This window comes from Gobio gobio (assembly GCF_949357685.1).
Source record: "Gobio gobio genome assembly, chromosome: 9".
Lineage (NCBI taxonomy): Eukaryota > Metazoa > Chordata > Actinopteri > Cypriniformes > Gobionidae > Gobio > Gobio gobio.
The window spans coordinates 32682208-32700416 of NC_137115.1; the positions used below are offsets into that span (position 1 = coordinate 32682208).

General features: G+C 35.6%; 1 protein-coding gene across 1 annotated transcript; it reads left to right on the forward strand.

Moving 5' to 3' along the window:
- Positions 1–708: 708 nt before the first annotated feature.
- Positions 709–14796, forward strand: LOC307131508 (uncharacterized protein). The gene is made up of 13 exons (XM_079825210.1): positions 709–889; positions 1947–2140; positions 2422–2559; positions 2665–2794; positions 4662–4830; positions 6589–6730; positions 7252–7407; positions 7501–7556; positions 9750–9925; positions 10027–10427; positions 11422–11518; positions 11596–11773; positions 14087–14796. The coding sequence occupies exons 1-13, from the start codon at positions 767–769 to the stop codon at positions 14239–14241; spliced, it is 2115 nt and encodes a 704-aa protein (XP_079681336.1). The 5' UTR covers positions 709–766; the 3' UTR covers positions 14242–14796.
- Positions 14797–18209: the final 3413 nt, after the last annotated feature.

An 18209-nucleotide genomic window follows, 5' to 3' on the forward strand; every position in this document is an offset into this window, starting at 1 on the left:
TGCACTCTATCGGTTAGTAAACAGAACTGCATGCGTCTTGCGGAAGAACATTGCAGCCGGAGCTACTTCTCTCTGTTTATGTCTATGCCGAGTCACGCAAGGACTGTGCTCCTCCGCAGCGGTTCCTACCAGACCGCTCTGAAATAGTCCCAATAAACACTTATTATAAGTGTAACATAATGTTTCAGGGTAAGACAAAAACACAGTTTGGAAAATGGATTCATGTTGTACATTCTCATTATATAATTTGTGTAAATCTTGAACACAAAACATATTAACCACCATGGTTTGTACTAGTGATTCCAGTAGGCAATGATTAACAGTTAGATCACCTGAAAAAAATTGGTATCTTGTTTGTGGAATGTGAATTTCCTTTTGAATATAGCTGGTCAGTTTGTAAGTTAGTATTCTTAACTTGTTATTTCAACATATAAACGTAGCATATACGTAGGCTATATATAAACTATGAAAACAATTTATGGAGTTTTGACAAGATATTAACTTAGAAAATAATCATTTGTGCAATGCATAACATGCTACCAATGAATGAGATTATTATCTGTATAATTTTCATATAATCAGAAATCAACGTTAATACAATAACCAGATACAAATAATCTGTGTATCAAGGAAGCTGATTCCTGTCATTCATCACATGCCTGTCTTCAGCTGGTGGAACAACTTAAACAATAACTTGCAAACAGAAAGTGTCCACCCATTTCTCTGTGTATATGGCTTTGCTCACCGAACAATTCCATCAGACACAATGGCACACGCCACAATGCTGCTGTTGCTTAGCTTGACTCTCGCTGTGGGACCAGCCGTAGGTTTCTATGGGGGTTCCATGACGTTCACGCCTGGAAACAGATTTCCAGATGGATCAGTGGAGGTAAATCCAGTTTTACCATTTTAAAACCGAATGAGTCTCACTCTGTTTATTTTGTATTCCTTTTATTTGCTCTAGCTCTCTTTTTACTGTCATACGAACTATGTAAAATTGACTGTACGTAAAATTAAGCAATCCAAACTTAGATTGTAAATACAGGTAGTTGCAATATATAAATTAGTATTTATTACTATTTTAAATTTGCTTTTATTTGCGTATTTTCTGTTTTCATTATCATTTTATGTGCTTTTGTCATTTTATTCGTTTTTTGTTTTGAAAATATTTATTTTAAAGCTTTTATTTATTTTATTTATTTATTATTTAAGTTTTAGTCATTTTAATGAACTTAAAATGTAACTGAATTTACCTTTTTAAAGTTTAATTTGTCATCTAATATTTATACGTTATTATATCTTAGCTTTATTTGAATTACTGAAAATGAGAAATTGATCAATATAATTTATAATTTTAATAGTTTTAGGTAACAATAACAAAGGGAGGCATTGCTATATCATTGCAATTAGATAGTGTATATTTGTCAATGGGGCATAGCAGTGGACATGTGGCTTTTTTATATAGCCAAAACTTTAAAGTAAAATTTTCCAAAAGAAACCTCTCCTGAGAAAAATTCACGGACCCACTTTATATTAGGTGGCCTTAACTACTATGTACTAACATTTTAATTAATCATTTGATACACTGGACTTATTGTGTACATGCATGTTTTTACATTGTACTTACATTTTAAAAAATACCTGCATGTAATTACATCTGTAATTAATTTCTGTAGTTACATTTGTAATTACACAGTTGTCACTTCCCTTACACCTAATCCTACCCTTAAACTTACCCATACCACCACACCTGTCCCTAACCCTACCCGTATTCCACCTCAATATCAGCAAAAGTGTTTTGCAATACAATATGAACACAGTAAGTACATTGTACTTATTTTTTGATGTAAGTACATAGTAGTTAAGGCCACCTAATATAAAGTGGGGCCAAATTCACTAGATTAAAACATGTGGTAACCCTGGTATCCTCTATATGTTTTTGGCAGATGCACTTTTACTTCAGAGAGTCCAGCAGGGGTCCCTGTGGTCCACAAGTCAGCTGGATCTGTGACAGTGGAATCTGTGGCGTCCTCACTAACGAAGAGCCTATGGAGACAGGCAGCTCAGCTCAAAATCTGTGGTGCCAGTCAGAGGTTCACATGGCCACCAATGTCTCTAGTGATGGTCCCTTCATTCTGAGGTAATTCTGATGCTGCATTTATATTATACAACTATTTTGTTCTACCTTAAGTTATTGATAACAGTCGATTGATGGTGTCAAAATATACACAATTCATAATTAAATTCCAAAATGCACATACTGACCTTAAAATAACTTAAGAGACCTTAAAAGTTAATAGTTTAGATGAAAGGATTGTAATTATGTTCTGTTGTTCATGCGTAAAGTGAACTCATGCATTTAAACACATCAAATACATGACATTAAGAGGATGCATATTCCTTCGATCAAATATCTTTCAGTTCCTCTGGTTGCTGCTGGGAGGATAATGTTCAGGGTGTCGGTGGATGGACGCTTAACACTCATGTTGACAATGGTCTACGATCTGACACTCAGTCTCCAAACAGATCCCCTGTTTCAGCAGCAATTCCAAACATAAGGTTTGTGCATTTTAATGTATTAATTATAGTTCACATTTGCATTTTCATTAACAGACACAATACTTCCATAAATAAATAAATAATCTTGCTCCATCCAAAATGTAGGATTCCTCAGAACTGCTTCCAGAACATTCAATTGCTGGCACATGACCCAGATGACGATATTGTGAGATGCAGGTTTAATGATGCCAACTGCACACTGTGCCATGAACATTCAAACATACATCTTCACGAGGTAATGTTTATGTGTGTGTTTATATATAGTGCCCACTAATATTGGCACCCTTGGTAAATATGAGAAAAGAAGGCTGTGAAAATAAATCTGCATTGTTTATCCTTTTGATCTTTTATTAAAAAAGTTCACAAAATTCGAACCTTTCATTGAAGTAAAACAATTGAAAGTGGGGAAAACTCACATTATGAAATAAATGTTTTTCTTCACATTGGCGCCCAATTATTGCAACGTCCTTTTGCCAAGATAGCAGCTCTGAATCTTCTCCTATAATGCCTGATGAGTTTGGAGAACACCTGACAAGAGATCAGAGATCATTCCACAGCTCCATGTTGGTGCTTCTTCTCTTCAGTTCACCCCACTCTTTTTCTATAGGGTTCAGGTCAGGAAACTGGGACGGCCATGGCAGAAACTTCATTTTGTGCTCGGTGGCACATTTTTTGTTGTTGATTTTGATGGTTTGTTTTGGATCATTGTCCTGATGAAAGATCCAACCATGGCCTATTATAAGATTTCAGGTTTTGATGTTTTTATCTGTTGGTATTTGCTAGAATCCATGAAACCATGTATCTGAACAAGATATCCAGGACCTCCAGCAAAAACAAAAACAAACAAAAAATAGACTCACAACATTAAAGATCCAGCGGTATATTTAACTGTGGGCATGTCGTACTTTTTATCCCTGCTTGCACCAAACCCATTGGGTTTTCTGCCAAAAAGCTCTTTTTTTGTTTCATCTGACTGTAGAAGCCGGTCCCTCCCAAACAACTTGTAGGAATGTAAGTGCTGTTTGATAATTTTTTTAAGGCTGTCTGACCCCAAGACTCAAATAATCTCTGCAATTCTCCAGCTGTTATCCTTGGAGAGTCTTTGGCCACTCAAAATCTCCTCCTCATCGTGCATTAGGACAATGTAGACACACGTCTTCTTCCAGATTTGTAGCATATTTAGTTGATTGAAATTTCTTAATTATTGCCCTGATAGTGGAAATTGGGATTTTCGATGCTTTAGCTGTTTTCTTACAGCCATTTTCTTTTCTTTCTTTTTTTTTTTTTTGAAGCTTAACAATCTTTTGCTGCACATCAGAATTATATTCTTCACTCTCTAAGGTACAAAAGTGAAAAGATACATCTTTGTACCTTACTCACCCCTAAATGGTACATATTAGTACCTTTTCGGTTTTGTACTTTAGGGCAGTGGTTCCCAACCACGTTCCTGGAGGACCCCCAACAGTGCACATTTTGCATGTCTCCTCAATCAAACACACCTGATTCAGGTTATCAGCTCATTAGTAGCTACTCCAAGACCTGATGTGGGTGTGTCAGACAAAGGACATATCCAAAATGTGCACTGTTGGGGGTCCTCCAGGAACGTGGTTGGGAACCACTGCTTTAGGGTACTGCCGCAGTGACAGCACTGTACCTTTTTTTCTGACAGTGTTTGGTTTTACTCACTGTGATGGATGATTAAGGGAATTTGGCCTTTGTGTTATCTCTTATTTATATTCCCGTGGAACAGGAAGTCATGGCTGGTCAATGTCATGTTCCTAGTCACCCTGGTGTGCTAAATATATAAATATGAATGGGAATTCAGTGATATTTAACTCATAAGAATTCCTAGGGGTGCCAATAATTGTGGCCAACGTGCATTGGAGGAAAACATTTATTTCATAATGTGAGTTTCCCCCCACTTTTAATTGTTTTACTTCGATGAAAGGTTAGAATTTTGATTTTTTTTAAATGAAAGCTCAAAAGGATAAACAATGCAGATTTATTTTCACAGCCGCCTTTGCTCATATTTACCAAGGGTGCAAATAGTTTATTCTGCACATACAGTATATATTCAATATATGTCTTACTCTGCTTTGTAGGAATCATGCTCTTTGCACAAAGTAGATTCACTGGCTCTGGGTGTGCATGTGTTTGAGCTCATCCTGGAGGATTATCCTGTTTCTAACATAACGGTGACTGACGATAACGGGGGCTTCTTTGATGACAGTATCCCCCTCAGTCAGGTTCCTCTGCAGTTTGGTGTTGAAAGTGAGTGAGAATCACATTTGTACACCGTAGCACATCTGCTATTGGCCATTGACTGTCAAACAGAGACTCTCCTTTATGCCATCAAATAAATTAGGAAGCAAATTATATAGAAATAGCCTTTAGGAGAAGTTTACAGAAATCACACAGTTGGATTATTATGCAGTGTACACAAGCTCTTTTTAACAGATTTGTGTAAAAAAAAAGTTAGAAATATTAAAGTCAATCTCTTTAAAATGTTTTTTTTTTAAAAATTACAGAAGTCTAAATTTAATTGAAAGGAATATCAGAAGAATTCATTTGAAAAAGTAATAACGCTGCTGAAAAAGCCAGCATTGCTGGTAAAAGGCTTTTTTTGAGTGCATGTACAAAGTTTGTTGAAGTCCGTTTATGAAGTCACCATTATGGTGATTAGTGTTCCCTTTAATTGTTCACTTGGCCATTGACTTTAGTTGAATTCATTATCTTTCAGAATTTTTTGAAAGTGCATGCTATCACTATTTTCAACAATATGCCATTCTCCTGACTGACATACCTTTTACAGCTAGATTTTGACATATGCGACTTTCCAAATAAGTATGAAAGTCTTTAAAAACAGCAAATTTCCATTTTTACTTAAGTGACAACTTATGTTGTTTTTATTGAAAGAGCTCTTCTGAAAACCCCTGTTATTGAGCAAACTGCTTATGATTATGATTTTATTAGGCATTTTTATTGTTTTTGTTATGCAATGTACACACGCTCTTTTTAACTTATTTGTGTACAGATCTTTTGAAACAGTAGACTATTGATGCTTTGAAACATTTTGCAGTGACATTGATTAATAATGTAATCATAACTAAAACAATTAAAATGTTCAGTTCTGCTTTCAGCAGAGGGAGCAAAAGAAATACATTATTAGCATATAATTCAATAAATCATATGTTTTAACATATAGTTTTTTACATTTTTCTCTACATCATTAATGTTTTAAATATAGAAATATGCAAGTAAAAACGATGCTTGTCCTTAAAACACTGGTTGCACACAGGCAGCTGACATAGTCACACTCAACCCTGGAAGACAATGCCGGTGAACCAGCTTCACCAGCTCCGTTTTGCTTGAGAACAACATGAAAATGCTAGTCCACTAGCTAGACCAGCTCTGTACCAGCATAAACCTGCCTGGAGCATGGAATCCATGCTGGTCTATGCTGGATTTTTCAGCAGTGTAACATTTAAAAGCAATCTCTCTGATTGCAATTCCTACTGCTAATCACAAAGGACTGAAAAAGGCATTGAACTATTCCTCAAATCCATGCAAAAATACTAGAAGGTGTGAAATGTATAATCGTTCGTTGAATAAAGGTATGGATAAAATATTTTAAAAATAATAATAAAGTCAAAAGTGCATTTGAAAGAGTCTAAATGACACAGTATAATTCCACAAATAGAGACATTAATCACCAACAACAGAACATAAGACATTCATTTGTGTTTAATTGACCTGAACAACCGGTTTCTGTCATTTGACAGGTAGCGTGCAAGAGCCAGAAACAATGCAATACATGTCAAAAGAAAAACTCAGTGGTTATTTATATTGCATGTAATTGAAAGTAGAAGTGAACATGCTACAAAACAAATGTTCTGTAAAAAGTTTGTAGATGATGAAACAGATAGAATGTGTATTTTAGATCTGTTGTGCTCATTAATGAACAATGTGCCACTGACACTGTGTATTCTGTATGTTGTTTCTGTGGATTTTATCACAATCGACTTGCAGTTCTTACACCAGCTCAGGGTTGTGTGCCAGGGGTGAACAAGCCAAGTTTCTTGACACCAACTCCTTTGAGCGGAGACGTACACCATGCTGCTGTGGGACAGGCTCACGAGATCACCCTCAAAGCACATATCTCAGACAACAGGTCCGAATTATGTTTGGTTTTACATATTTCTCTTCCACTCAAAACCACTTGTTTTCACTGTCTTTGATCTCTGGATTTAATTGCATTTCGCTTTTTACATTTTTACTTTTCTGTTACTACCAAACTTCAACCGTCCAGCTAACATGGAACGTTCCCAGAACGTTCTAGAAAGTTCCTCTCAGTTATGAACAAACATTCTTCCAGTTAGGTTATTCTTCCTTTGTGTTCAAGAGAACAAAGACATTTATACAGGTTTGGAACAACCTGAGAGAGAGTAAATGATGACAAAACTATCCCTTTAATGTGAACATCAGAGTTAGAGTTGATACTGTATATTGTATCAAAAAGGTCATTTAGTTGTAGTGGAGTGACTTTGTTGAGGAAATTAATTGAACTAAATTTCTTTTTTTTATCACTAGGTCAAACTCATACCTTGATATGCTCAACTGACAATGTTTGCTGAAGCAGGTTTTCAGTCACTTGTGTTGATGTTATGTGATCTTTCTGTTCCTCTTGTGTAGCATCTTTGACTTCCAGGTCAGTGGCCCCTTTAATATGTCAAAGACGCTGACAATTTTGAGTAATGGGGTTATGATGGCAACACTGACCTGGATTCCACAGGAGTCGGATCTGTATCGTCATGTACCTGTGTGTTTCACAGCAGAGACGCTTCTCAGGTACAGGAAAAGGAGATCTGTGTTTAAGTTCACCAGTTATTTGTGTTCTCTGTATAATTTCTCAAGAGTTCTTTTCTGTCTTTTCTTCATCAGTCAGTCAGAAATGAGGTGCATTGTTGTGATTGTGGCAAAATCAAAGGTTCTATCAGGTAAATACATTAACAGGAACATATTTTATGTAAGAAGGGGAGAGTGGGGTAAGATGACCTATCCCCTTTATCTTAGTAACTGTACACTTTTATTGTCATGTGACCATATATTTGGGAACCACCCATCATTTCTGCTAGACTGTGAAAATGAGAAGCACATGGGAGGAGTGGAAGGCGCCCATTTACTTTTTATGTTATTGGTTTGTCAAAGTAAAATTTTAGCATAACAGATATAATGGCTGTTGCTTCAAAGCAAATTTGCCCCAGGTCTAAAATATTTATGATCCATATTGGTGATTTAGCAATGTATAAAACCATGCAAATCATTTATCTAAATATTAGCCTGAATTGGTAAGCCAGCTAGTTTTATCCAAAATTGCAGCTATGGGGCAAAGTGAGCCAAATGCTATGGGGTAAATTGAGCCAGCGTTTTAACTCACCCCACCATAATGCACTGTAGTTCAGTTAAATCTCTGAAGTATAAACTGGTATAATTTCAATGTAATGCTACACAACTGATTTAGTTTATAATTTTCTTTAAAAATAGTACAAAGTACACCGAATCCTTTTCTTATAAGACCCAGAAGATGCTTAATCATATATATATCCACCTGTAATGGCCTAACATGTTCGACATTGCAGAAAAACTACCATGCCAAGAACCATTTGACTAAAATTTTTATTAGTTTCAATGACATTTATTCATTCATTCTAATTATTATTTTTTTAATAATTATTTTTTTTAATTTTACTCAATAAACTCTGTTTAGTCTGTTTTGGGAAGGTTACAACTTTGGTGTTCAACATATTGTTTCAGAAATGCAACCAATTAAATGCATTGAAATTTCAACCTCATTTGGTTGGTTTTATGTTGTTAGTTAGTTAGCTTTAAGAAAATAAATATGACTATTTGTAAAAGGAAATTTGTTTATTGAAGGTGTTTTTAAAAGAGGTAAATTAAATTTCACATGAGTTTGATTCAGATTCAATTAGATGGTTCATTTACACCCAGATGGTGCAATTTACCCACTGACTCGGATCAACTGACCCCTTAACTGGGCTAAATTGAGCCACAGGAACACTTTTTTTATAAGAAGCCATATTTTTAGATCCATTTGTCATAGATGCATTCTGATCATTTAAAAGGATAGCAAACATTCTAAAATTACTTTAGATACTTGCGTTGTACTTCTGCCTTATTTTCTCTTATCTTTTGGACCACATAAGTAAAAGATGGCTCATCTTACCCCACTCTCCCCTATTTGAAAACAGATGTGAATGCTTAGCAAGAACTGGTGTGTTCTGTTGTTTATGAACGAATCCGTGTTTTGAATGAATCTGTTCTTTTCCCGCCAGCGTTTAAAAAAAAAATAGCCTGCCATAATTTTCACAAAAATGTTGTGACTATCTGAACATGCAATATATCATACAAAAACAGACACTTTTAAACAAAAAAACTGTTTTATTCTAGGTTCATGCATTCTTTTTTTTAATCAACATTGAAAATGGGTTTCATAAAACATGATCAAAACATAGAAGGAGTAAATCGAGTTAATCTACACCCCCAAAGCTTGCACAGTCCTGTATCATCCTGAGTCGACATTTCATTCAGTAATATTAAGCAGTTTTGATTTGTATGCTGTTTAATATTGGTGATTGCGTTATTTTACATATAGGCTATATGTTTCCATATGATATTGCTTGTTTCTGCAACTTCTTTGCATGTGTTTTGATCGTCAGCGCGATGTGTTTTAGCGCCCCCTAGCTATAACAGTGAAAACATTCTGTGTTTGGCAGAGAAGCAGTTTCTCACAAATAACAGAAAATTCTGTGTTTGGCGCAGCGATAGTTTGGAGAAAGAGCCACTGAACGAATCCTTTTGGTGGATCAACCAAAATCCTCACCACTTCTAGAAAACGCGTATAGTTCGGTTGAAAAAAATGAACAGTACATTGTGTTGCTGGGCAGTAACAAACCTCAATATTCAAGCGAGTTACCTTCAAATGTATTTAGAAAATATTCATCGCTAATGACGGCAGAGAATGCAGTGAGTTATGAATTGCGTCCGTGCTCATTGCGTACACTATGTAGCGATATGTGTTTGCATTCACATACTTGCGTAGAAGAAGCTGTTTCTTCATGCATAAAAATACACTAGAATCATGACTTAATAAATGCATCATATATTTTAAGGTGAAGCAAAGGTCATCTGCGACGATAGCAGTATCAGCATTGTAGTCAGTAGAGCCTCCATGGAAGGCATTGACCAGGACTGGCTCCAGCTGCGAGACCCCACCTGCTCTCTCACTTCCAATGAAACCCACATCCTGGGCACAATGTCCCTCAACACCTGTGGCACTACGATGGATGTATGGAAACTGTGTTTTATGTTCTTATTTTTGAAATATTTGAGTGTTGCGTTGAAGCTCTATACATTTTGATAATTTTTTCTTCATTTAACACCAACCAGGACTCTGGAGATTTCATCGTCTTCAAAAACGAGATAAACTCCTTTGAGAACCCGAATGCTGTTATCACCAGACGGAATCAAGTTAAATTTGGCTTCTCCTGCCAGTATCCCAAAATAGCCAGCGTGTCCAACAGCTACATCAACCACAAATCTGACTACATCTTCACGGAATCCAGCTTCGGCACATTTAGTTACTCGTTTGAAGTTTTTACAGACAGCAGCTTTAATAGTAAGGTAGATCCCAGCCTTTATCCAGTGCAGGTTCAGCTGATGGACAAGCTCTACATGGGCATTGAAGCCCGTACTGCTCTTCCAGAGGTCACACTCTTCATTGAGTCCTGCAGGGCCACTCCTGAAGACAATCCGTTCAGTCCTGTCTTTTATGACATCATCAAAGATGGGTAAGACTTTATCATGAACTAGATTTTGACATTTTCAAATGCACTAATGAAAGAGTAGAAGTTCATTCATTATACTCAATGCTTGTCATTGGTAATGTTTAAAACACTGCAGGATGGTTGCAAAATGAAAGGCTCACTGGCTTTTGGTCTACTAACACAAAGGCTTCAGGTTCAAGCTCACATAAAAAGTCGCCTTCAAATACACGGTTGACCTTCAAAACCTAACAATGGCTGTCCTCAAAACCATTTATCACTTACTGTGGCTGCAGGTGTGGCTTAATAATGTGAAAAACAAGTGTGAAGCTAAACATTTTGTGCACCTGAACCCCTTTTTTAATGCTAAACACCACTGTATTAGTGAAAGGAAAAGTATTTGTCATTTAATTATAATGTCATCTACTTGTCATCAAGTTGCTCAAAGCAAGCAAACACTTGATCTGCTACTGAGATCATTAGAAGCGATTTCTGCAATCTTATACAATGGAGTTTAATAATAAATATAAATAACTGAATATTATACATAATAAATTGATAAGATAATTAATTAAGACACAATGAATTGATTAAAAGAGACAGTAATGGTACAAAATATTTCTATTTCAAATAAATGCTGTTCCTTTGAACTTTCTATTAATCAAAGAATCCGAAAGAAATTGTATTATGGTTTTCACAAAAATATTAAACAGCACAACTGTTTTCAACATTGATAACACAAAAAAAAAAATTTGGAGCATTGAAGACTGGAGTAATGATGCGGAAAATTCAGCTTTAACATCAATAATATTTCACAATATTATAGTTTTTACTGTATTTTTGATCAAATTATTGCAGCCTTGTTGAGCAGAAGACACAAGAAATCTCAAATTTATTAAGGCATGATGAATGTTCTGTGTTACATTTTCTCTCTGACTTGATTTTTTCTTACCACAAGTAATGAAACTGAACACTCTCAAAACGTGTTCAGAAGTTCAGTTCTTTGGTTGTGTTATTTCAGGTGTGTTATGGATGAAACTGTCATGATTTACCCAAGTGACTCCACAAAATATGACTTTGAGATCCAAGCTTTCAAGTTCACAGGAGGCTTCGATGAGGTATGACACATTCGCATAACAGCAATGTGTCAATTGTGTTGAGCTGGAACATCTCACAATAATAATCGTGTTGACAGGTGTACATTAGCTGCTCCGTGATCCTGTGTGCAAAAGAAAGCTCAAACTCCAGATGTGCCCAAGGCTGCCTCGGTTCAGCCGCACGCAGACGTAGGCGAGACGTGAGCCAAGAAACAGCCAGGCACTACATCACCCAGGGTCCCCTGCGTGTGGCGAGAGAGACTCATAATTCTGCAGGTAAATGAATATGGTTTAAAGGGATCCTATAATGCTTTTTTGCATGTTCCACTTTCTTTAGTGTGAAATGTTGCTGTATGAGCATGAAAAAGGTCTGCAAAGTTATTCTGGTAACACTTTACAATAAGGTTGTATTAGTTAACATTGAACTAACGATGAACAACACCTCTATTCAGCATTAGTTCATCTTTGTTAATGTTAGTTAATAAAAATACAGCTGTTCATGGTTTGTTCAAGTTAGTAACCATTAACCAATGTCAACAAGATTTTAATAATGCATTAGTAAATGTTGAAATTAACATTAACAAAGATAAATAAATGCTTTATAAGTGCAGTTCATTGTTAGTACATGTTAACTAATATAGTTAACTACTGTTAACTAATGAACCTTATTGTAAAGTGCTACAGTTATTCTCTATATTAGTAAGCACTGTTTCTGAACTCCCTGAAATGCCTCAATTATAGTCTTGAGTATGTTGAGAAACATACACATCACTAGCCTGACAAGCCTGACCCACATCAAGATGTTGGGTCTGGAAACTCACCATTGACAGGGCTCAATCCGAGGGGCGTTTTCTCAAAGAAAAGCTTAACTCCAAGTCTTCCAGAGTCGCGGCCAAAGCCGATTCAAAAGACGCTGTTCGTCAGCTTCTTTGTTTACGAGTAGCACGCAGAACCTCCGCAACTCTGCTGTGACGTGCCGTCATTATGTTAAGCCCGCCCACCGACTCTACACACGCTGTGATTGGCCTGACCAGAGTTTGGTTTTTCCAGCTCACAGGTCTACCGAGAGTTGCTAGACGACACTCGCGGCAAAATAAATTTTCTGACGCTAGGGTGCGTCTAGATTTCTAGGCTAACACATCACAATATTTCTCATTTAAATAATTCCCACCCATGGCATACGCAAAAAAAACTCACATTATGGTCAGGGCAGTGGCGTCATTTCACCAAAAGCCAAGGTATGGCAGACTCTGGTGACGTCAACCAGACCAGTACTCCCTCGACGTGACTTTAAGTAGCCTACCCCACACAACTTTTTCCAGTACTTCAAACCACAAAAGTCTGAAATTTCTCAGTGTAGGACAACTAACACTTGATGAAAAAATAAAAACTTCTAAAAAGATGTTACATTACCAATATAGCCAGCAGAATAGTTACCAGCAATCACTATTATAACATTTAAAATCTATTTATGTATATTTTTGTAGGAAAAAAAAACTCATGAAAAACTAAAACTTTTCTTAAAATTGCGAATGAAATTAAGCAGTGAGTAAAGAACGCTTAATCACTGAAGCTGTCAGTCAGATCAACACAATCTCATTGAGAAACTCCTGTTTTAATCAATGAATCTGTCAAAACGGCACATTGAATCTTTTATTTAAATCGTGTCCCTCCGCTTTGTTTATTATAATGAGATATTTGTACGCGTGCAGAACTTAGTAAACTTGCACTAAATATAAACTCATTCAGCGTTTTGAGAGATACTGAGCAGATTCTCACTACTGGTAACTTAAACACCTCTGATTGGTCATTATTTTCAACAGAAATCTCTGTGGTTGGCTACAATACCCAACGCTATAAAATCACGTTCTAAATAGACACATTGGCACCGCCGTTGAGCTCTAATATAACAACCAGATCACTTCATTTACTTGTTTTTCTGTTTTATTTAACAATACAAAAAAGCTACAAGTAGTAATTTAATCCTGCAATAAATATTTTATTACTTGCATTAATCTGACCAGGCAGCCAAGGTATGGCAGCCGCCACACCCTGCCATACCCAGTTGACGCGCATGATTTTTTCCCTCAAACCAGCTCAGCGGATTATCCGGCCTGCCGCCAATTCATTGGATTTTAATGGTCATGTCAATCACAGTAATAATTGCTTAGAACCCTCACTTTAACCTTAACCAATAAAATTAGCTGCAGGGTAAAGTGGTGTGATTGGGGGAAAAAACACTCAATTGACGCTGGGTTCGAGTCGTGACATTTGCGAAACGCTCTTGTAACGCTTGCCCAATCACACACTGATCCAGCCAGTTCAGAAGTAGGGGCTTTCTAGAGACAGAAACTAAACAAACAGAGCATTACTGACACACTGTGCTATGAAATTTGTGAATAATAATGTGTTTTTTGAACATTAAAGCATGAAAACCTATTCTAGTAGATCCCTTATAAAAGAGCATAATGGATCTTTAAAACAACAGTTTTCATTTTTCATTTTTCATTTTTTTTTCCTTTAACAGTGACTGTAATATGATTCCTATGTCATTATTTTCTGTGTAATACTTGCTCTTTCATTTTGTAGCCTCAAAGGATGGTGGATTTCTACACATGAGCACAAGCACCGGGGTCTTTGCAGGACTCTTCGTTGTCGCCATTGTGGTGGTGGCAGGGTTGTTGGTATATAATGTCAAAAGAACAAGATCAGTTGACCGCATGCATCTACTGTCCACTTTTTGAGATCCTTTAAGTGGTCAGTTTGAGCAGACACACCAAAAACACAATGAATTGCAGTTAGAGTCTTTCTGTTATCACTGTATATCTCATACAAGAGCAGTAAATGAACAGTTTTTGAGGGTAAATGGTATAATCGCACAACAATGGCCTTTGGTGTGGCTGGTATTGCCCTAATTCTTTCATATTGTCTTTTTTTTTCCACTTATTTCCTTCTTCACTTTCGCTGAACATGCTTCACTGAGCATAACATGCTTACCGGGATATATAATTATTGAAAAAAACTTTCACTTGAATATTGAGAATGTTCTGGCATGGATAAAATGTTGGAAGAAAATAAATGTTGGTTTTGAATGTTGGAGGGCAGTGACAAGCAATATGCATGTTTCTGTATTCTTGAAATAAAATGTACATTCAAGTATTTATTGTGTTGGTGTGTTGGTCCATGTTGTGTGCAGAAAGTGTTTAATCAGTCATAATTGCAAGGAACACCGCTTTACTTTTCTTCATTGCAAGAATAAAGAACTGGATTCAGCAGCTTGCACTCTAAAATAAATCAGTAAAAATAGAACACAATGTACTGTATTAATTTGACTGAATGTTTCGTATATATTTTTTACAGGTGTACCTTTTTACCTGTATTTAGAATTTTAACTTCATTGCGTTCTATGTTAGGGTTAACGGAAATGTCCGTAAAATTACTGGATAATGTCCAGGTAATAAGCTGCCAGTACTTTGTCTGTTATTTTACCGATTTATTTTTATTATTTTACAGTGCACATATAGAGCAAACAGATAAAAATGCTGAAAAAATTAAGTTTAAGTGGTTTTAAAGGATTTTTCATGCATACTTTCCCCACATGAGATAGAAAAATATAAACATGCCACTCAAAAGAAGCTATTAATATGTTTAACATTAAAAAGCTATATTTTACTTAAGACACTTGCTTTATGAAAGTCAATCATCAGCCCAAACCTGTTTTAGGCATCTTACCGATGCTTACAGTATATGCACAGTTTTTACCTTGCTGTTATAATTAAAATAAACCAATTCCAACAGCAATCTTTCAGATTACAATATATATATATATATATATATATATATATATATATATATATATATATATATATATATATATATATATATATATATATATATATATAACCTAAGAATTGTATTATTTTCTTTATCTTTTTATTTAATTATTTTCATCCCTATTGGAAAATAAATATACCAAAATGTGGTTGCACTTTATTTTACAGTATGCATTTACAGAAAGTACTGGTGGTAACTATGAGTTAAGGTTAAGTTTAGGGCTATAGGCTCAGGGTTAGTTATTACTAAGTACATAGTATGTATATTGGGAACAGGACTGTAAAATAAAGTGCTACCCATTTATTTTATGCTAAGTATACTATAAATACATTTACATATTTATTAATATAAATACCCTGCAATTGTACTTTTAGTATACTAAATTAATATAGTTAAAGTCTGCTAAATTGGAACAACTAATTTTATACTTAATGCACTTGAGATATCTGGAAGTAGTGCTGGGGTCCAACTAAAGATATACTTCATTTGATTGTGCTAATATATTGCATACTTTAGGTACACTTTAAATATCTTGCATTTAAAGACTGATACAGAGATCATCCTATCCTTACTAAAAGTGATATGAAAACACATTTAGGCTTAATAATGTGCATTGTGCAGTAAAGAAGTACTCCAAATTAAGTTTAATTATAATATTTAAATCAGTAAGTCTCAAGCAATATGTCAGTAAATTTGTTAATGAATTTGTACTATGTTTGTGTGAAATAAATGTATTTTAAATACATTTTGGTATAGGGATAGGCCAATTTTGTAACGTAACTGCTCTTAATCCACAATTGTAATCACAGTACAAAACAGTAGTAACACCCAACATTACACTAATCCTCAGTAACAAACCTGCTCATTAGGTTTTATGTTGAAATGGTGTTGAAAAATAGTCTTGGATCCATGTCACCTACCTCAGATCAGATGACTTACTGGAAAGCATTACTTCCTTATGGTAATGAAAAGAAAGTATGTATATGACAAAAATGATGCAGGACAGGAAGTGCATGAGTTTCCAAGAAAGTACATATCCTTAAATGACAGCATACTTGTTTCAGCATCGTAGAGAATAACATTTTATGTGTCATATAAAGTCATATGTATGAAATGTTTTTGAAAAAAAAGCAAAAAAAAAAAAAAAAGCATGCATTATATGATATAATGATTTGCTAGTGAAAGAAGAGGAATATAAGACCTCTAAAATCTCTGTAATTTCCTTCATTTGTCATATTATATTTTATCTACATGAATGATCAAATCAAATATAATGGTAGCTATACAACATATTTGTTTTAAATAAAACCATTCAAAATTATTTGTGTCTTTGACTCATTCCAGTCCAAACTGATTTTTTTGCATGTATTTGAATAGATTCGATTGATATTTTGCTCATAAGCTGTTATTAGACATGCATTCAAAAGGAAACACTTTACAATACAGATGCACTACATTAATTCATGCACAGATAATCTTAAATTGTTTAAGTTTAGGTTTGGTTCTTTATGTTTGTCTCATAAAGAACCAAAGCATGCAAATGATTCATTAAAACAGAAGGCTGGAAGTTTCGATACATTGTGATAATTAACACATTCATTTACACTTTTAGTTGATACTAGATGTCGATAGTGTATTCTATGATGACACATTTCATCAATAGCAATTCAGACTCAATATATTAATCAGACTCTTTATTAGTTGCTGATGCGGCAATCATTAATGAATGGTCATACATTAACTCTTATCTGTGCATTAATTAAGCATAAATGAATGTATATTAGTGCACACATATTGTAAAGTGATATCCAAAAATGCATTTGATAAAAAACATATTTCTTCGATATAAAAAGCTGATTTACTGTATCAAGCCCACCTAACATCATGCCACATGAAACATGCCACATTCCAGCTGGCATATGTTAATATACAGCAAAACATATTATAAGTTTCATTCTTGAGAAAGAATTGTCTTTGTTGCACTAAAGGCTGTCATTTAGTGAAGTTATTAAACGTAATTTCGGGAGGAGTACACCCATCTAATCTTCCAATTAAAGGGGTGGTAAACCACGATTTCACTATTCTAACTTTAGCTAGCGTGTAATGTTGCTGCTTGAGCATAAACAACATCTGCAAAGTTACAACGTTCAAAGTTTAAAGCAAAGGGAGATATTTGCTTTTAAAGAAATCAATTTCTAAGGACTACAGCAAACGGCCGGTAGGGACTACAGACATTCCTCCAGGGTTGGTGACATCAACATCAATATTTACATAAACCCCACCTCCGAGAATATTAAATAAGGGGGGGTGAGGCCATTTTGTATCGCAGCGCTGTTGTGGTATAGTTAGGCTGGAGTGTTGTTGCCGCGATGCCAAGGAAACGCTGTTATTTTCATCCGGATTTCAGGTCTGGGGTACTTGCTTTGTTCAGCCTTCCTTGTGGGACGGGGGTGCGTTGCAGAGCATTTAACATACAGCATGTTATGTGCACATGTGTGTTTGAGACGGAGGGGAACAGGCGCGTGCGGGGCTCCCGCAGCACATCTCACGGAGGAAAACTTCCACAAACTTCGCAAGTTCAATGCCGGATTTGAACAACGTCAGCTGCGTGAGACAAACACTGCCAGTGTGTGGATGCACGACGCGCGCGCTGCACATTTCACGGAGGAAAACTTCCACCATTTTCGGGGATATGCACAACGGCTTGTCCTGAAAGCTGGATTTACAAACAGAAGCGGTTTACGGGCCACAACCTGTAAGTCTGATTTATTTTTCATCTATGTGTTTTCCTGTAATAGGTTAATTGTACGTTGTAGCAAGGAAGTAAACAGATGACAACGCTGTTCTGCAAACCAGTCTGTTAAATGCTCATTCATAC